General features: G+C 39.0%; 1 protein-coding gene and 1 long non-coding RNA gene across 3 annotated transcripts in view; one reads left to right on the plus strand and one right to left on the minus strand.

Annotated features, from left to right (window-relative positions):
* The window catches only part of LOC311603051, a 58,637-nt gene extending 52,943 nt beyond the window's left edge, over positions 1 to 5,694 (plus strand). Inside the window, exons 4-5 of one of the 2 annotated variants that reach the window (XR_014780932.1) lie at positions 458 to 571; positions 5,057 to 5,694. This is a non-coding gene — a long non-coding RNA (uncharacterized lncRNA). Of the gene's footprint in view, positions 1 to 457; positions 1,731 to 5,056 lie in introns of those variants that run through there. The other variant, XR_014780933.1, reaches the window with a different exon arrangement.
* The window catches only part of SCFD1 (sec1 family domain containing 1), a 64,949-nt gene that overhangs the window by 3,551 nt on the left and 39,667 nt on the right, over positions 1 to 21,731 (minus strand). Inside the window, exons 15-22 of the mRNA XM_084791814.1 lie at positions 19,315 to 19,411; positions 16,782 to 16,852; positions 14,890 to 14,969; positions 11,008 to 11,070; positions 9,210 to 9,285; positions 5,710 to 5,763; positions 2,460 to 2,512; positions 486 to 519 (exon numbers count right to left, since the gene is read on the minus strand). Coding sequence (XP_084647940.1) covers positions 486 to 519; positions 2,460 to 2,512; positions 5,710 to 5,763; positions 9,210 to 9,285; positions 11,008 to 11,070; positions 14,890 to 14,969; positions 16,782 to 16,852; positions 19,315 to 19,411 — 528 coding nt within the window. The remainder of the gene's footprint in view (positions 1 to 485; positions 520 to 2,459; positions 2,513 to 5,709; positions 5,764 to 9,209; positions 9,286 to 11,007; positions 11,071 to 14,889; positions 14,970 to 16,781; positions 16,853 to 19,314; positions 19,412 to 21,731) is intronic.

The raw sequence follows: 21,731 nt of genomic DNA on the forward strand, positions 1-21,731 counted from the left end.
GCTCTAGAGCTGAGACAAGTCTACTAAGGCCGCACACTACACCCTTTGCTAGCTTAAAGTCTGGCCGCACTATTCAGCCAAACGATAGCAAATAAGAGCAAGGAGCTTTCTCTGAAGATCAGTGTGGGGTCTTTATTATCTGCTGAAGTAGAAACACTGGAAAACCCAAAGTGCAGCTTCAACACGGCACTCACAATGACAAGTGTCTGTATTCATATGCGCATACATCTTCATAAACGCTGGAATCATTGTAGAAATTCCCACTGCAACTTCTTTCTGCTACTTTGTCACTCTTGAGGTTAAGAAAACCAGAGCAATGGAGTTGCTGAAGACTTTAAGGCCCTATCTTGGGCGTGCAGGGTTGAATTTACCTGGATGATCATTCACTGATCACAAGCTACGCTTATGACAAACCTGTTCTTCCTCAGGACTACTGTCTGATTATCTTTCTTTCTAGGAGCCGAGAAGTTGTTTGTGAAACTTACCTCTTGGAATGGACTTTTGTTCCTAGGAACTGAGCTGCAATAAAGAGAAACTGCACTGAGAATCTCATCCTTGGCTTCTGTTACGGGTGAGATGGGTGTGGGGATGCATGCTCATGTGCGCCTGGGAGCAGCACTAAGAAAGCATTCCGGGTCCACCTTCCTGGGAAGCAGGGGCTCTTCAGTTTTGTAGAGGAAGGAGCTAGAAGGTAGATCTCTCAATGTCTAAAAGGGAATGGGATAACTACCAGCAACTTTGAAATAAATTCTAAAAGGCTGGTCAACAGCCTCTATGCAAAGGAGAGGGAGTGGGGAACAGGTGAAGCAATAAAGCAAGTTATGAGTTAAATTTTCTCCACCCTCAAACAGTAACACAGCTGTGGGCATCTCTTTTTGCATAAAAACTGAGTACACCATTGCATTGTCCTCAGGATGGGCAGCAAACATAGGGGGAGAGGTCTACATTCTGTTTTTGCTTCTTATTTATCAATATCATATATTTTAAAAATATTTCACTGGCCTTTAAGAAATCTTTACTAAATACATCTTTCCAAGTTTTCACATCTAATCCTAAATAACACAGGAATATACAGTGTGGTTAGGACAACTCCAATTTCTTCAAATGCGAACTGTTTGGTGGTTGAGCAGACCGCTGCCATCTTTTCTCACTTCAATGGCCTGCTTAAATGTTCCATGCTCCATAGAAAGGACTAGATGCCCCTTAAATGTCTCAATAGTGTTAATCCTACAAGTTTAAGTTCTTCAGAGGTCAAGACAAGAGAGAGATTTATCAGACAGCACAGTATCACGAGTTATGGTAACCATGGCTTGGGAGCAGAGCGCACAGGAATGCTCTGAGCCTGTTTGTCTTAGCAGTGATCACGTTCCTTCTCATCACACGTCTGTGCTTCCTTTAGGCCTACACAGTCCTCAGCTTCCATGGCTCCTGCTTAGCTATGTGCAAGGAAGAATCACTAGCACAGGCAGTTACACATCCTCTTTTGAAGCAACTGACCCTGGTTGTAGTTTTATAGAAACATTATCTCCAATTTAACCTAGTCACTCCTAAAAGAAAACCCTGTACCACACTGGAGGTCAGTCCTCACTGCCCTATCCTACTGTTCGCTGTCAAATCCTCTCTTACCAATGACAGTTATTACTAGCAGTTCTTATGTAACAGCATTTCTGCTAAGTTCAGGAGCGGGAGAGGGAGAGAGGGAGAAGGAAGGAGGGAGAGAGAGGGGGGGAGGGAGGGAGGGAGAGAGACACTAACACTTGAAATTACCAAAACAATTTAATTATCTAGCACCTAGCTAATCCATCCAGACACCCAAGAAGATGTGAATGCTTAGGAGGAGGACAAACACTAAGGGCTCAATATCAGGTACAGGCAAGAAACTTGCTCCTGAATTTTTATTGCTAAGGACACCCTGTTATTCCTTGTAAATCTGCCTATTCGCTATCTGTCCTTTAGGTTATTTTTCATACTACCATGAATTAACTTTTGAAAAATTAACATACCAATGTAAATTACCATATTGTGCCTTTCATAAAATGCAGAGCTTATACAGCGAATGGTTTCAGTGCCATAAAATCCTTTTATAGAAGTGGTTTTCAGGGACGTGGATTCCCAGAACATAACAAACCTTAAACCACTGTTTCCACCACACAGCTATTTTCTTTTCATTTAGTCCAAAACTATATTCATTTAAAAACACTTTCTTTAAATCCTCCACTTTGTTTATGATAACACCAGTTCATAAATAGTAAGCAGCTAAATTTATTTCTTTGTGTGTACACTAAGGAAAATAACAAGATACTAATCATAATTACCAATGATTATCTCTAAAAGACATTAAAGTACACACTGATTTTAACTGGTCTCCCACTGTTAGAATTCTAGTAAAAAGCAGGCTGTCTTATAATGCAACATTATTTCCGTTCAAAAGAACATCACCTAAGATAAAAGTTCCTTACCTGTCATTGCTCCGCAGCATTTTGGGATCAAAATATCTATAATCATCAGTCTCCTATTAAAAACAAAAATAAAACATGTTGCCATGACATGGAGTTTCTGTTAGAAGATCATAGTTCGGCACAGTATTTGATTGTAATAAATCTTCCAGTCTCACAGACTGTGTAACAACATTAGAGACAGACTGTGTCTCTAATCCTTAATGAGGCGTTTCTGTGTGTTAATAAGGTATATTTTTCTGTGCTTTCCATGAAACCATGCACTAATCCTCAGCCCTTAAGCAAGTCCTATTATTATCTCAGTGTTAGATGGGCAAGCTGGGACAATAGGTTGATTATGTGACTCTTCTAAGGTTACATTCTTAGCAACAGAAACAGGCCTATAGGACGTGAGCCCACTGAGGCATGGAGTTCCAATCTCAAGGGCTTTGTCTTTCTGTGTCTGTGACTTTGCTGAATATACAGAACACACACTATATAAGAGGCTCAGTATTTGATATGCAAGTTTGGGAACCAGATATATACAGCTAATAGCAGCTTATATGGCCAGCAGTTCACCATCTAATGCATCCGTACTTCTCCAGATAAACACATGAAATAGGATGAATACGGAAAAGAGCTTCCATGAAGTCCAGGAATTACATGCCTCAGAGTCAGTCACCCACACTCTTAGCTTTCCTACAGGCTGTGGAACTGTATACTAAACGGGAAGCTTCTTGACACTAAAGGAATTGTGAAGTATGGCTCTACTTTTTCATGATCTAATACTTCTGGGTCTGTCACCTTCAACAGCAGAACCAGCCGAACAATTCTGCAACACACTCTGCCCCCCTTCCCCCCCCAAAAGACTCAACTCTGGTAAATGCCAAATGTTCACATGCTAATTATTCAGACCTGTACCTGATGGTCAATACTCTGAATCAACACAGCACCCCAAGTATAGTTAGAATCTTTCAGTGGTGTGAAACCCTACAAGCTAGACTTCCAGGCAAGACAAAGTCTCTCTGGTATTCTGATATGCTACCTTAATCACAATGAACAAAAAGAGACACTTTGCAAGTAAGTGATAAGAGTGCACTCATGGGCCTACAGGATGGTCAGTAAAGGCATACGTGCTGCTAAGCTTGGTGATCTGCATTTGATCCCCAGGATCCGTGTAATGAAAGGAGAGAACCAGCTTCCACACGCTGTCCTCTGACTATACAAGTACCATGTACGTATGTACGCTCAAAGTAAAACATAGTAAGAATAGGATAGCATCTTACGCAGCCTAGCCTGGCCTCAAACTCCAAATCCTCCTCCTCCTACCTCCCAAGGTCTGGGAATACAGGCATTTGTCACCATGCCAGGTTTATGTGGTACTGAAGATTAACCCAGGGCCTTGCACTTGCCAGGCAAGCACTCTACCAGCTGAGCTACATGCCAGCACCCCAGCTGAGATGCATCCAGTCATCCACTATTGCCTGCCAGGTCTAACTTACTGTACTTTGCTAATTCCCTCAGTGTCTCCAAATCACCTTTTCTGTCTACGAACAGGAGAGGAAGAAGAGTCCAGGCAGCTACCTTACAGAGCAGATGGATGAAGAAATGCTTTCAAAACAGAAAAAAAAATCTCTTCTAATTAATACACATCTGTCCGCAGCAATGTGCTTTTGCTTATAAACTCAATAGTACTGATAAATGAACTTTTACAGCTCAAAGACACATCTGATTAGACTCCCTCACATTTAGGGTCCACATGCTCATGATAAAGCATGGAGAAGGAAGGGCTGCGCTAGTCCTAGGCAGGAGGAGCACGGCTTGATTTCAACTCTGCTGTCTGAAGAAGCCACATGTCTCCTGGTCACCTTTCTTCCCTTGTTAGGTGACCTGCAGTGGTTTGCATCTATAGTTGGGTGAGTCTGTAAAGGGCACACAGTTCCTATACTAACCAACACAACAGTGTAAGAGCTGGCCTCGGAAAAGCCCCAAATTCCTATTTATCAGCTGGGTAACCCTAGCAAGTTCACTGCCCTCATCTTGTTTCACTTCCTTATCTAAAAAATGAGAATAATAAAAATAGCGCTTTTCTTGGATGGTTTAACTGAGGATTAAATTATTTGTAAGGTAAGAATTTGCTGAGTGGTTCCTGGCACATACATATATAATACACAGACCTACTATTTTAGTAATTTGTATCAAAACATCAAGACGAAGACGAAGACCAATAACAAAGCACCCTGGGTGTCCTTAACCCTGGGTGATCTGTCATCTACCTTTTTACATCTGACCTTTATTATACTTGGGCCATCTTTCAGATGTATAGTGCCCATAATGAACTATTTTCTAAGACAGCTGGTCATAAATGCACAGGAGTTGATGACAAAGTCAATTACAACTGCATCATCTATTACTTCCATCTGTTTAAATTAAGGATCTTTTTAAGTTTATCACAGCAAATAGTTTCTCTTTAACTTTCACAACAGCAGCTGCACATTTTCTGGTGTTTTAGTCTCCACATGGGTGAATTTAAAATTTGTTTTTGCTAATTTCCAAAACCATGTTTTAACAATTACTAAAAGAGTTACGTTGGTCTCAATACTGTGTTTTCATTATTTTAGGTCTGACGTCCTTAGTCTCACTGCCAAGTCTAGAGCATTTCAGATGGACCTAAGTAAGAAAGAGTTCTGACAAGGATATTCGCGATGCCGCTCTGCACCAGCTCCTGTGCTACCCACCTCCTTGGCTGCTGCAGCTGCAACATGAGGGTGGATTTTAAAGTCACCTCTGGGAGTGGCCAACTGGAAAGCTATTTGCCAAGCAAATGCTAACAATATTTATGCAGTGTTTATGCAGCCAACATTTTCATTTATTTGTTTGGCCCAAAGGAATTTAGTGGCATCTGAAATATTCAGAAGTTTTACTATGTATTTCTCTCCTAACTTAATTTTCTTAAATTGGTCTGTCCCTCCTCATATTATTGATGGTCACTGGCCCTTTTTCCATTTATAGAAATGTGTTCTTCAGGATGTATTAACATTAACATGTAAGATTTAGTATATATTTAATTCAGATGAGAACTAGAGTCAGAATGGTTGTAGTAGCCAAGAAAAGGCCAGTTCTATGGATCCCATTTCTATAATAATGGGTAAAACATGTCATTGAGAATATGGACTCTTTCTCTCACATATTCTGCATTTAACTAGAAGCCCAACTAAGTCAATCCAGTTGGTTTGGCACATCCAAGACTTTATAGAATGTAAATGCTACTTACAGGGTTGGACTTCATCTCCATGAGATTGTCTAAAATTCGAGTAACAGGCAGATTCTGTGGAAGACATTAGTGTTTTGTTAAACACTAGAGTAACAGCTTGCTTACCTCTCAATTAAACACATGCTAAGTCTATTGTACAGTTAGCATGTCAGATGTAAGTAACCTTACCACACAAAATTCCCACTGAACACACACTTCTGTGTAGAACCTCTTCTAACTCTGACCTCCACACACACGGTGTGGCACAGTCATGCCCGTACGCAAGCACATACACAATAATAAGTAAGATCAATTTAAAACAAACTTCTACTGCATGAAAAGTCTAGATTGGTTGGGTATGGTGATACACGCCTTTAATCCCAGCACTCAGGAGGCAGAGGCAGGTGGATCTCTTTGAGCTCACGCCACCGTGGTGTTCCAGGACAGCCAGGGAGACTCTACCTCAAAAAGAAAAAGTGGATTATAGCCACTCAGACCACAGCAAGTAGAATGCCTCAGTCTTCTTTCTACAAAGAACTGTTGTCACTGTGAACTCAATGAAGGAAGTACAAACAAAATTAATGAAATCAAAATGTTCTAAGCACATTTCTCTCTATTCTTAGACATTGCTGTTTAGAAATAAAATGAAAAACTATATATTTTGTTTTGCTTTTGAGGTAGGTTTTACTGTTGCCCTGGCTGGCCTGGGACTTGCTATGTATGAAAGTTTCCTCAGTGGCCTGGAAAGTACCAAGATCCACTTGCCTCTGCCTCCTAGTGGTAGAGGCCTAGGCTAACATACATGGCAGCAAACTACTGATTTTTATTAGCAGAAGGCTATCACACAGACTTGAGAGGCAGGGTCCCATACACAATAAGTTATATTTCGTAGATCATCATTTCTACAATCTGTTTCTAAATGAAGTAGAAATTTACTGGAAGGAAAAAAATATATAGTGGGAACTGATTTCTAAGACTAGTTTTATTATTTTAGTCACTGGAAAGGTTTGTTTAGATAAAAACCCACGGTAACCTCTCTAATATAATTCTTTAAAAAAACAAAAGGAAATAAAATATGCATAAAACCCAAAACCCAGATACTAAGATTGCATAGCTATGGCAGAGAAGGTTTTTCCAGTCCCCCAGAGTTAGTTGTCTGATATAGCTGATTGCTCTATGTTGACCATTTCTAACTTCTCCTTTGTATTTCTGGGTTTGGGAAGATGCTCTGATGCTGATGATGGGAGCAGGATTGCTGCTGTCCTGATTAGTATGCTGGAGAGTGAAAAGCCCTGTGTGGAGCTTAGACAAAAAGTAAAGATGGAACTGGGTGTGGTGGCACATGCCTTTAATCCCAGCACTTGGGAGGCAGAGGCAGGTGGATCTCTGTGAGTTTGAGGCCAGCCTAGTCTACAAAGCAAGTCCAGGACAGCCAAGGGCTACACAGAGAAACCCTGTCTTGAAAAATGAAAAAAAAAAAAAAAAAAGTAAATATAGAGTATGTGCAGAAGCTGGAAACTCCCAGGGGATAAGGGATATCAATGTTTTATAAATTTTAATATTATAAGCTAGAAGCAAATTTACAGACTAATTCCATCACTTATATTGTGGATAATGAAGTCATAAAATGTTATGAAGTGACTTTCCTTTTCAATCACAGTGTATTAATGGCCATAAAAATCAATGAAATAGCATTATGTGTCCACATCTATCTTCCCCACCCAGTTTGTCTAGAGAGCTGCAAACTCACACAAATCTGCTTTCATCCACTCCCTATAACCTAAAATGTTGAAACAAGCCCCTCACATAGTCACTACTAGACAGACCACAAATATTTCAGTGTATTTCCCAAATGCAATTGGGCTTTAGAAAGAAACCTCTCAACATCTTACCACCACTCCTGTTCATATAACTGAAATAAGCTTGACCTTTATTTTACTTAAGAGTAGTCTGGCAATGCTGACTAGGAGTAACTACAAATGTCCACACCCTTTGATTCTTAAGTAAAGTCTTAATTCTAGGAATATACAATGTGGGTTGGAGTAACCAGAGGCGAATGCCCATCCAGAAAAAACTAACGCTTAAAGCCTTATTCACACAATCCCATTAACACTGTGGTTCTGGCAGTGGCAGAATGTTTAGCAATAGGAGTAACCACAGAGAAATTCAGTTTTTATTTTGTTTTTTCGAGATAAGGTTTCTCTATGTAGCCTTGGCTGTCCTCAAACTCAGAGATCCGCTTGCCTCTGTCCCCCAAGTGCACCCACCACCTTTGGGCTCAATTTTTTACTTTTAAAAGTAACTGCCTATGTCAAAACAGGCTTCTTAACTGTTTGAAATGTTATAAGAATAAAGTAGTTTAAGGTCATAAATGATAATTTCTGTATTTCATGAAGCCTAAAACAACTTTTTGTTGTTGCCATAATAAAATACTTACTAGCAAACCCATTTAGACCATTACAAATTATTGTTAGGTGCTGCAAGGCAGTACTGTGAACAAGTTAAAATATACAAACTGAATAAATATTTAGAAGGATGGGAGCTGATAGTAACCACTAAAGAAGACTTTAGAGGGTACCCAAGTAACCCTCTAAAGGGTTACAATGCCATCTGAAAAGAAAGCTTGGAGGCCTTTTGGTCAACAAAGCAAATGAGGATGCCTCACTAGTCTGCATTAACTACACATGCTGTTCATTTGTTACTTATTCCTTCTAATAAAAATTTTGAAAGGCTTCTGAAACTAGAAACCAACTTTATGCAAAGTGCCATGGGTTTTGTAAAATATACATTATGATTATATATATAAATACCACAAGAAAACATGAAGATTTAAAAAATGTGGAGAAAGTTTAGAGAAAGAGAACATTCTGAAAAGAGGTATTGGCACATCTGACAATCAGACCTGGCTAACTGTCCTTAAAAACCAGTATTGATGGAGAAACCCTGCATCTCCATATGGATGTGAAACACTTGTGTCTCAGTATTGATGTGAAATACTGCATCTTAGATTTGTCAAAGATGTTCCAGTTTAATTAAGCAGCAGCAGCAGCAGCAGCAACAATAAGAGGACATTAAATATTGAACAGTTAAGTAAAGACAGTAAAGTTCAAATAAGCAAATCTTTAAAAAAGTATAAAGTCATAGAGTTCTAAAGTACACACAAGGGCTGGAGAGATGGCTTAGAGGTTAAGAGCACTGGCTGTTCTTCCAAAGGTCTTGAGTTCAATTCCCAGAAATCACAAGGTGGCTCACAACCATCTATAATGAGATCTGGTGCCCTCTATTGGTATGCAAATGCTACATGCAGGCAGAACTCCGTATAAATAATAAACAACTCTTTAAAACATAAAACAAAGTACACACAAAAAAGTAATCCCATTTTCCTACTGTGCCAATAAAGATCTCTTAGTTCTAATTTTTTCTCACATATTTCTTACTTGAATAAATCCAGAAGTTTCTCTGCTTGGGTAGTAAACCCGTATTTCAAAGTTGGCAGGATGTGTTCTGACAAGCGTACTCACCTGCTGCTTCAGTACCAGGTTCTTCACCCCTTCCATCACAAACTGGGAGCCTGTGTTCATGACTCGGGATAGGAGACTGGGTAGGGACAAAAGACAAAGGAAGGCGACATTAAGTACAGATTGCTGCACAGTCTGTTGCTGATACAGAGTTTGCCCGGTTACCCACCACAGGGCGCTCACTGTGCTATCACCTTGCTTTCCATAAACAGAAGGGCTGTGAGCATTTCTGCTTCCATGGATATCGCTATTGCAGTTTTATTTTAATAAAAGTGAAAAAATAACCACTAAAAACTATATAAAGAGATGTCCTCAATATAAATATCAATGCTTAGCCTTCCACTTTCTTTCTGAGTGAGAAACAGTGATTCAGACTTTGCTTCTGGAGGTCAGTCACACATAGCACTATATTGCCTATCAATGCAACAAGTAGGTCAAGCGCTGCTGCGCTCTCTGTACTACAACAGCTAGATCCAATTATGCCACGTGTACCGCCTCCCCTCCACACACAGAAAGCCTACCATGTGAACGTGGTAAGCACAATAAACAGTGAGTGTAGCCTCAACTGTGAACTGTTAACAAACACAAAGAATGCCAATAGTTATCTGCCATTTTAGGTTTCTAGTCTCACTTCCAAGTCTCATACATTGAGCAAAGGACACTTTGCAAGAGAGTAGTTCTACACTACATAAGAAAGCTAGAGACGGTTTTTAATTTAGCCAAGATTTTCATACAGCACACTTATTAATATCCTCAAGTATAAAATATGTAAGGCTCAAATATTCTACATGATTTAAAGACATGGTGCTGGGATATCTATTTAGAAAATCATAAGAATTATTTTCATTTCTCTTATCCTGTCCTTTCTCCCCTGTGCAACGACGAGGAACAGGATGGAAATCCTCTATTAACAGGAACAAGAGAGGTAACTTTTGAAGGGATGCATGGCTCTGAAACCATTCCTTAAGCCAGGTAACTCTGTGAGTGAGATGGCAGGTTCAGGGCAACATGTACAGCATCCGTGAGAGGGAGGCAAGCTAGGTCACTGAAACTAGACAAACATCTTTTCCTCTGGGCTTCATACTTTTATTCTAGCTTTAAAAATAAATTTGAGCAAGTTTGAAATGCTTAGGATGTAGAAAGAGAGTAGGTAGAATTGTTGGGAAACCTCACACATACCACAGCAGTCTCTAGAGCAGTGGTTCTCAACCTCCAGGGTTGCGACCCTTTAATACATTTCTCATGTTGTGGTGACCCCAGCCATAAAATTATTTCCATTGCTACTTCATAACTGTAAGTTTGCTACTGTTATGAATTGTAATGTAAATATGTGATATTCAGGATATCTGACATGCAACCCCTGTGAAAAGGTCCTTTGACTCCCAAAGGGGCTGTGACTCACAGGTTGAGTACCGGTGAGGCCCCTCTGTGAGCTCTAGTGGGAAGTGTCTTTCCCAACACTGAGGACTGGATTTGTCATGGTTAGGTATTGAATGTCTACCTTTATAAAAAAAAATCTGTGTTATGGCTATCAATAGCAATACAAAATAGTTTTAACCACAAAATTTTAAGGATGAAAGATGTTACGTTTTAAGAAGAAAGAAGCACATGAAACCCACACTCTAGGAAAGATACTCCCTACACCTTAACAGGAGAATTCAAACTATGCTAGGAAGCAAGAAAAATGGTGACATTCTGTATTATACCGAAAATTTTGGAAGATGTCAGATTTTGCGTTTTGAAGACATGAACATTTAAAGTTTGGAGTACAGAGATCCAATCAACATATTAAGGCACTTACCCCATTGGCTTAGTGGTGGCATTACCATAGCTGGCAGGAGTGGAGGCCATCTTGGCAAAAGCCCTACGAAATAAGGAGGCTTATGTTTATAGAGGTGGACAGTTTTCATTCAGGATTTTGGCATGAGAAGATGTACTGGTTAACTTCTAAGATGTGCAGCTGTGCCCTGTGGCAGAACACTACACGCAGCAGGTCAAGGCCCAGGGTTCCAGTGCTGGCAACGCAGAAACCAGAACTGCAGCCCTGACAGGAGGGCTCCCCTCTTCCTATCTGATCATGAAGGAGAGAACCCAGGCAGCAACTGGACACAGGAGACTGAGCATGCACCAACTAAGCCCAGCTCACTGCTGTGCACAGCACATACACTCTTGTTCCTGACGTTTGCTCAAACTGTCTTTTGGGGACTTCAGACATATCCTGTAAGAACTCAGTTCAGAGCCACTTCCTTTATCATTAGTCTGTTAAGCTGCTACCCAGTCATGTTTTTCCCTTTGATTACATTACAAAAATGCAGTTTTATATGTACATGGTCAAATATTTTCATCTTTTTATAAATTTTATAATATCTCTATGATTATTAGAAAGTGTGGGAAAGAGTGCTTTGGTGTGTTCTCTACACAATTCAGGAATACAGAATGTTCCCAGAAGGCTCCCAGATCTCCTGGGTAATCAACTGCCAGGATGCTGATGTATGCTCTTCCCATTACGGATGTGTGCATAAAATGCAACACAGATGACTAAAATGAAAGTCAGCATCCTTTTGTAATCCTGGTCCATTACACACTATTAGCATGCCATAGACACTAAGCCAAACATATTTCTTTCATGACTTTTAGCTACTTCATATGCTCTGCACAAGGAGAGGGTAGGCAGAGACCCAAAGGATGCTTTATGAAAGTGAAAAGAAAAATCAATAGAGTTGAAATGCTAAAAATATTCAGTTCTGTTCTGACAAAATCTAATAGTGTCAAGAGAGAAATCCCAAAGTAAATGCAAAACTTTCATTTTATTTACAAATGAGGCTATAAACAAAGCATTATTTACATCCGGGGACTGGAACTAAATGCCTTTAGTAGAACTTATTTTTCTACTAAACTATACACACCTATGGGGAGCAAATGAAAGTTGCTCTGTATGGCTTGAGTACTGTGACAAGTCAGCCTTAGCTAAGACTCCACCGAGACAGACAGACGGCTGTAACACTGGGGCCAGAGAACAAAACGCTGCAGCTTGGACTTAGTTAAAACATGTGATACGCATACAAACGTAAACTATTCTTTGTATAGCGAGATTATGTAGCCCAGGCTGGCCACATATCTAAGATCTGCCTCAATCTCTTAAGTACTGGGATTACAGGCTATACCATGCATGACTACTGGAACAAATAAAATTTCCTTTGTAGGCTACGATGAGCATATAGAGGTCAAAGGACAATTTTGTGGAATCAGTTCTCCCCTTCTAGCTTTAAGTGGAATCTTGCTGGCCCAAATTTTACCTTTTTTTTTTTTAGATAAGGTTTCTCTGTGTAGCCCAGGCTATCCTGGAACTCACTACATAGAACAGGCTGGCATCGAACTCACAGAGATGCACCTGCATGTGCCTCCCAAGTGCTGGGATTAAAGGCATGTGCCACCACTGCCAGGTGAATTTTTACCTTTTTTTTATCTATCACAATTTCCTAAAATTATCTTTATTAAACTAATAAGGTCTGAAAACTGATGGAAAAGCATTTCAAATGTAATGATTGTTTTAGAGGTTTCAAAAGAAAACACTTGCATATGGAGTTACATTCAGGTACATGCATTTTAGCTACACAACTACATGTATGTATATACAGGTGGATCATACTGAAATTTGTCATCATAATTATGGTGCAAATGTCACCTACCCAGAAGTTTTCCCTGCCAGGCAAATGTAGCCACTGGCTAAGGTTTTACCACTCAGTTTTATGGTCTTTGAATCATTCAGCATAGTTAGACATCATTCTTTCACTTGTTTGTAACTGTTTCTTCAGCACATGTAAATTAGTGACATTGCAGGTCCTGCTCATCATGCTCCTAGCTGGAGAGAGAGCATCCTCTGGCATTCATGGGGGTTTCGTTCCAGGATCCTCAAAAGTATGAAAATCTTTGAATGCTCAAGACCCTTATATAAAATGTGTAGTACTTTAAAGAAGATGATCAACATCAAAGAACCTCCTTATGGAGTGTGCTTCAAATTTGGCAAATCAGCCACTGGGCAAAATGTCCTCGTTCCTGCCACAGACAGAATTCGCCTAAAAATGGGCAGCTTAGATGCAGGCAGAATCGATGGCCGAACTCTGCCAAGACAGGGTAGGCAAGTCCTCAATAGTTCCTGCCTATCAAGTATGTCTGACAGAGGTAATCGACTAGAAGGCCGAAGATGATGCTCCAATGTTATAGAGAGTGTTGGGTGCCTGTTCAGGCAGTAAACTGTCTCAGTCATATTTTTATTTTGGAAGCTGTTAACCCGCACTGCTGGTTTCACTCAGGCATTTAACTTTTATTCCTTCTCAAGTCTCTGATGGGGCTGAAGACCAGATAGTTTAGTCTTACAATCAAGTTTAGTTGGTTAGGGGATAAGATCTTTTTAGATCAAGATAGATGATTTAAGTTAATAGAGATGAGATAGTATAGATATTGACTTTCATTCAGAAATTTGGACTCAACAAAGTAGAAAGGATGGTTGCTTCAGGCTTGACAAATGCAAGTGGCCAAATCACTATGAATGTTAACATTTATATAACTCATGATTGTCTTGTAGATCTTCCTGCTGTATGTAGTTTGTTTTATTTATGTGTAGTAATATAAATGTATATGTTAAAAAAGAAACATAATAAAAGGAAAAAAGATAAAAAATAAAATAAAAATACACAGAACCATTTTGTTGATACAGGAAAGGCATTTGTTATTTAAATTTTTATATAAAATGTCTCAACACGAAAAAAATATGTAACACTTCCACACAACCTCTGCATGCTGTCTCCTACAATTTAAACCATTTCGAAATTATGTATAATACATATTATAGACTATTTAAATAACTATTATACTGCATTGTTTAGGGAATAATACTGGGGAGAAAAACAAACAAACACCAAATTCAGAGATCTTTTTCAAGAATATTTTCAGTCCATGAATGCTGAGCTGATAGGTACGGAGAGCTGAGAATATTTATCAAATTAATCAACAAATAGTATTGTAAGCAACTTTTCCTCTTCTTAACACAGTGATATGATTATTTCCAATGCCATCAAGTCTTCTATCATGATATTTGAGCAATTCTATCTTATAAAAATGGCACAATTTTAGGAAGGATGGACAGACAGGCAAGGTCCTACTTTGTAGCATAAACTGCTATTGACCTGTGGTGAACTCTGCCACCCCAGCCTCTCAAATGCTAGGATTAGAGTGCGCTGCTGCGCAGGCTAAAGTATCACCATTTGCCCAGTTTACTGCTGGACACTGCTGTGATTTTATGGTTCTAATAACATCTTTGGATAACCCTTACAAGCAGTAGATCAAAACCTTTTATGCATTCTGGAAAGTCATCAAAACTTACCTTCTTACTAGCAAACTAATTGCCATTTCCTTGGTACAATGTTTTTTTTTAATTTGGTATTGCTCTACTTGCTGGTTAATAATTTTGAGACATTTGATCCAGAAGATAAAAGGTGTCACTATTTTATGCAGCTTTAAGTTGTGGAAAGGTGGGCTAGACAGGAAAATGCTATGCACTGGACATAAAAATTCCACATGACATTGTTAGCCTTCTTACCAGCATTCCTGTTATCTTAGGAACAAAATCTGGATTCTGACCTTACTTTAAATAATAGGAAAGTTAAAAGAAACTACAACTTACTTCCACTGTTTGATATACTGTAAAGGGTTAAGGTTGCATCCTGCATCTGTTAAAGCTTTTTTATACTGCTCCAAATCAGCCTGCAATAAGAAAAGAATACTGAGATAACAAATTACACTTCACAGAAGATTGTGTTTGCTGTTATTAGATTAATCAAGATTGTAATAGAAAGGCATGAGTTAAGCGCCAGGCACCTGCATCTGGTGGAGTTGTACCGTCAATGACTACCCAAGTGGGTATCTGAAACAGAAGGCACCGATGCTGAGAAGGTAGCCTACAAGTGCAGAGCATGGTATTTTGCCTTCTGTCAGGAATTCCATCGGTGTTCTTCTCTCCTGCTAGGTGGGCTGCCTTTGTTCAGGACAAGTCCCAAAGAAGTGATGTTTGGCCAAAAATATTTCAAAGCAAGAAAAATGGAGGAGTAACACAGCTTGAAAGGGCCCGTGGCTCCGGCTTCTCTCATTTACACTGTGGGGCTCAGAGTCACTTGTGGGAGAACAGGTGAACTCTCATTTTTCTCTTTCTTCCCTATTTTCTTTACCCCCTGATGTATAAGTCTAATTGAATTTGTGTAAGTTAAAGGAGCCTAGCACCACAGTGATTCCGCTATAAAAAGGAAGTGGAAAACTCTGAATGTGTTCTTGTGACTGAGTGTGGAGCTCAGAACCTGCACCCAGGTGCTTTCACAGTGTCAGCTTGACTGGCTAGCTGGCAAGTCCAGGGATCCCCAGTGCTGGACTTACAGGAGCAAACATGACAAGCAAGCACTTTCTAAGCCAAGCCATCTCTCCAGGCCTGTCAAGTAAAGATTCTTAAGCTCACCATCAACCAGAGATTTTTATCTTCGTATTTTCAGGATGACTAAGTTGATATTGGTAATCATGATTTAAGCCTCTTAATGATCACTAAAGTTTATAAAAGTCTTTACTAAAAGTAAAGTCATTCAATTAAGGCAGTATTAAGTTGTAAAAGAATATATTCTTTAAAAACATTTTTTAAAAATGTGCATTGGTGTTTTGCCTGCAGTGTGTTGATGTGAGGGTGTCAGATTCCCTCAAACTGGAATTGCAGAGAGTTGTGAACTGCCATATGGGTGCTGGGAAATGAACCATGGTCCTCTGGAAGAACATCCAGTGCTCTTAACTGCTAAGCCATTTCTCTAGCCCAAGAATATATTCTTAAATTATTATAAATAGGACACTGGAGTCTAAGAAACAGGTAGAACTTCACTGATGAGAAAGCTTTTCTAAAAAAGAACCACACTTTCTTTCTAAATAAATGAGAAGAGAAGTGAAGAATATATTCCACAGCAGAATAAAAGGCCTACGTGAATACTGATTTACAGTGCTAATAATTTTGACGAGTGGAAGCTTTACAACTTATCAAACATAACAACAAAAACTGGTATTAATAACTGTCTCTCAAAGGCCTCTTGGAGGTTCTTATGCTTGCTGCTTACTATGTAAAGCTGTACTTGTTTACTATAAGGAGTCCATGGTCTCCAATGCACACTCCTCACAGAACAGTATAGGCACAGGGCATGCTCTGTAACAGTCACTAGTTTTATAGCACTCTTAAAAGGTTTAGACCAATCTTCTGAAAAGTCCAGCAAACTGGGTTAATTAAGTTTAGGGCAGTTAATTTTCAAAAGTAAGAATTTTGACCACTTGAAGTCAGTTCATATTTCAACATCTTAAAGGTGGTCAGGTATTTCTTAAGTGGTGACAAAAATACTGGTATAAAACTCTGCAGTTAGCAGAATCTGCCTTAAACTGTGTTGTGTTGTTTTTCAATAAAAGAGATATCACATACTTAGTGATCCTTTATTTCTATTTTGGAATTCTAGCTGGAAGCTGCAAATAAGCGCCTCGTCCTCTAAGGAGTGTACATACCTCAGAAGGCGCTTGCTGCGTGCTCATGTAATAGATGAGGAACAGCCTCATCTTGTCTTCTGGAGTCCCTGCTACATAGGAAGGGGAATGAAAAAGACTCTCATGATCGTGACTACTGAGCAGTACAATTACAACTTAGAGAGGATAAGTATCATAAAGCAACATGTGCTTCTTAGTCAACTGAGGTCAAACAGGAAGTACTGAAACCACACTGCGTGAAAAAGAAAAGAGAGCAGTGACTATAGAAACTCCTCAATTGTCTCCCAAACTGCCTAGAATCCTAAGATTTGTCCTCAGGCATAAGCTAAAAAAGCTAAGAACGCATGCAGGGTAAGTGTGCAATTCTCAACAGCATCTTTTCAGATAGCACAGAATGTTTCCAAGTTACCTCAGGACACCTGGCAAATACAGGTATCACCTCCCTAGGTGTCAAAGGTGTGAGATCTGCTGACTAAGTGAAATCATCTAGCTGAGCCAAAAGTCTTATTTCCTAAACTGAGTTTCTAAACCCAACTGTCCTCTCTGAAGACTTTTACTACAAGGTTGGCAAAAAACTACTTTTATATTAAAGCATGAAATGGAGTATATTTACCTCAAACACTAAAGCAAAACTATGGTTTCAAAAAAATTCCTGCTACCCTGGGAGTTTTCCAAGTGATTACTAGTATAATGCAAGACCCAGACTTTCCAGAGAAAGTCATGCCTCATCCTCCAGAGGGAGGACTTTCGTGAAAAAGTGATAGAAAAGTTGCCTTAATAACCTGTCAAACCTCACTCTGAAGTGTGTCCTAAGATGTAAAGACTTAAAACTGTCGCATGTACTTTATCACAGAATAAAAACTAAGACAGGTCATGACGGAACATGCCTGTACTCTCAACACTTGGAAGATCAGAGGAAGGAGGATCCAAGTTCAAGGCCAACCTGGTTTGTGTGGTAAATTCTAGACCTGGATGAACTATCTCAAAAATCAACTAGCCAACAAAAACAAAACAAAACAAAAGCCTACCACAAGATAATAGTAAAACTAGATTAAAGCCAAATGTAACAGCTGATGAAGCATGAAGCACATGGGTTTTACAATCATATAGTCCTCAATTTACCTTTATTTGTGAATATGAAAGATCAGTAGCAAGTTTTGTCAAGTTCTTTGGGTTTACAACATTTTGGTATATTTCATTACTGACAGTGTTAAATGAGATTACCTAATGAGGCATTTACTTTATTGCAAGGTTTCTATTTCTCCCTTTATAATTAACAAGTATTTGTTGGGAAGTACTATAGTTCAAGTATGAATTGTCCCAAGCAGGGTCAGCCTTGTTTGCCCTTGGGAAGTAATTGGTTCCCAAGAGTTCTAATCCAATAGACTCACAAAATGTTGACACTATTGGCAAATGATGAGAACCAGGAGGTGGGCCACCTGGAGGAAGTAGATCACTGGGATATATGCTGTAAAAAGATGTACTGTACTGGCCATGAAGTAAGCTGTCTGCTCCACCACAAGTTCCTGGCCATGATGTTCAGTCTCCAGAGCAGTGGAACCAGTCAAGCGCAGACCTCTAAAATCTTTCCTTTTTAAAAACTGCTCAGGCATTTGTCACAGTGATGATGTCTCATTACTAGATTCAGTGCTCTGAAATTGTGTAAATGTTCTATATTCAATTATCTCAACTATTTTTCTATATGGAATCATGGCTTCCTTTTTACCCTGTGGGCTCTAACAAATGATTTATTATTATATTTTTATTTTGATGGTCAAATGTCATGATTTGGAGCCTCTTCACACTGACTTCTAGGACTTTTTGACATGCTTCTTTTTTGTTATTTCTTTTTTTGGCACAAATGTTCTAATCTCATTTTTTTTTTATATTTCCCCTAGTCTATCCTGCAATTGGTCCCTTCTGTACTGAGTTCAAGTATAAAATGCCATTTGTTAGCCAGAATCTAATGGGGTACAGCTGCCCCAGACCCTCGTAACTGTCAAGTTGCAGGGATTCTTCGCCCCCACCGCCCCGCCTTCTCCTTCCAGCACTAGGTGAACAGGCATACACTGCAGCACCGAGCCCTCCTGTATCCATGGCAAGCACTCCATCCAGTGAGCCAAACCCCCAGTGCAGTTTGTAAAGCATCGACATTGTTTTTAAAAGTGTTATTTCCTCAATATTTAAAGCAGAATTTAGTTTTAGTTACACTTTTTCCCATGATATTCTCTGGAATAAACCAGAGAGAAGTAGGAAATATCCCTTAAAGATACTTGCTATCAATGTCATTCACTGTATTTTTTGGACAGAGAAGAAACTGATGGCCATATATCACATCAAAGAAATGAATATAAAGTACTTACACGTCCTACCAAAGAAAATTAAAATAGAAATCATTTTTCCATTTTAAGAACTGCAATGTTGAAACAATTTCATTAGAAAATAGCTCGTTTAATTAACTGGTAATTAGGACTGACAGCAAATCTACTTCAATTTTGTCTGGACTGAAACGCTAAGTTCATGCTGTAAATATTCTCAAGCTTATGGCACATACCATCAGGGTCGGATATAATGTCTAGGAGGGACTTATCCAGAGTAGTCTTGCTCATTATTTTTTCTTCATATTCAAAATATACATCCAGTTTTCTTGCCTGTTTCAAAATAAACAGTAGGTAAAAATATAGTATATAATAAAAATACAGTGAGTATCTTGCTAACAAATTTCTATTCTTTATAATCATATTAATAAACAAATACTTATTTAAATATAGTTTAGTTTCTTACTTTGTATTTTTGGTTATGAGCCTAGCCTTAAATGGTTGAGCCATCTCTCTACCCTAGTTTATTACTTTTGATCAAACTTTTAATGTTAAAAAAAAACAAAAACCTTAGATTAACACTTTTGGTTGCTCTTTCTGAACACATCAGATTGATGTGAACGACCAACAGAGTGGTGAAAGTGTGACAGGCGGCCATGCTGCGCTTGCTTTTGTAGCATGTGGCTCCACACATTTTATCTAATGGGACAGAAAGTTACCCTAATTATGTTATTTCTAGAGTTTTTCCAACAAGCAAGACCTTTTATTTTCATGTCTTTTCGTTGGCATTTTGCTTGTGAAGTGACTTGGGGACACAATCAGCTGCTGTCAGTTAGATCATACCAGGGCACAACAGACTAGAGACATCTGCATACTAAGGAGACCAAAGAGTGGATGTCATGTGTGAGCAACAGGAAACCAGTAAAGGTCATCTGAACCCACTTGTGTTCAGTGGAACACAGGCCACAGGTTTAAAGTCACACTGCTAAAATGGGGCTGGCAAGATGGCTCATCAGGTAAAGGCACTTGCTATCAGCCTTGGCGACTCAGGCTAATTCCTGGAACCCACACAGTTGGGGAGTTGATTTCTGACAACAGTCCTCTAACCTCCACATGTGCACTGTGGCATATTTGCATACATAAATATACAGCATACGTGCAATAAAAAGGTCAGTAAAAACAATGGAGAGACATATAGAGTGGGAAGGCCAGTCTCTCACCTATCTCTTTGCACTACTCCTAAAAAGTATTCTTTTTCCCATACTTTTCAGCTTACTGAATAAAATTAATCCTTTCTCCTTTACTTTTCTCAGAGACAAGGAAGTATATTGTTAATGTTATATATTTGGTCATTAAAGTTGCCTCACAAACAGCCACAAGAAATCCATAAATATGAATTACATTAAGTACTGCATTCTTACATTACACAATTTACTCTAGATTAAGGACACACACACACACACACACACACACACACACACACACACACACGCACGCACGCAAAGAGTTTCACTATGTATATGTAGCCTTGGATAGAGCAGAACAGGTAATGTAGACAAAGCTGGCTTCAAGCACACTGAAACCTGTCTGGCCCAGCCTCTAGTGCTAAGAGTAGCTGGCTAAGTAGCACTTTTTATAATGTGACATAAAGTAATGCTTTTCTTAAAAGGTTTAGAAAACCTTTCTAATAGGATTTTTTTTCCAAACAACTATATCACCCTCTACTTTTTTTTTTCAGACACACATGCAAACTACAAGTACTTAGAAACTATTCTGAGTTTCATTTTTGAATACACACGCCACAATTACGGGTGAAGTGCAGGTGTGTGGTTTGCCATGTGTGCATGGAGGTCAGAGGACAACCTCCAATGTTGGTCCTCACCTTCCCTCCTGAGACAGGTTCTTTTTTTGTTAATGGCTGCTGCAAACATCAGGATGGCTGACCTGTGAGCCCCTGAGTACCCCTTGTGTCCCCCCCATCTGAAGCACAGAGGTCACGGGTGCATGCGACTGCACCTGGCAGTTAATGGGTTATGGGGACTTGATTTCAAGTCCCCATGCTTGTGCCTGCCTTTCCCTCTGATCCATCTCCCCCAGTAGGATGTGGAGGCTGCTCTTAATCTGTTTCAAAATATGACAACTTTAATGTACAAATTTATCCAATATACCAACTTTTACTTCAACCATCAATCCTACCTATAAGAACCTGCAATAAAAATGTAAAATGTACATAAAATGATCTTTACAGGTCAGTGTTTAAAATTTAAATAAAAGTACAATTACAATTTAATGATACTGTTTCTATGAAAATACTAATTATTATTATTGTTTTATGAAATATGTGGCACTTGTTAACTGCTAAATCTTTCAGAAACTGTTTAAATATATTCAAATAATGTGTCAACAATTAAAACTAGAAAAAGAAAAAAATCACATCCAAAGAAAGCAGAAAACTTAGGTTAAAAGAAACAAAAACCCCAAAACAAACAAGAAATGAAGACAAAACTCATAGGAACCAAAAGCTAACTCTTTAAAAAGACCTATTAAACTGATATGTCTGTAGTCATATATGAAAAACCCAACAAGAAAGGAAATAGTTACTAAAATCAGTAACATTAAGGTAAAACTGTATTTTGAACAATAGTGTATTCAC

The sequence above is a fragment of the Acomys minous genome (assembly GCF_964271855.1).
Source record: "Acomys minous genome assembly, chromosome: 8".
NCBI classification, from domain to species: domain Eukaryota; kingdom Metazoa; phylum Chordata; class Mammalia; order Rodentia; family Muridae; genus Acomys; species Acomys minous.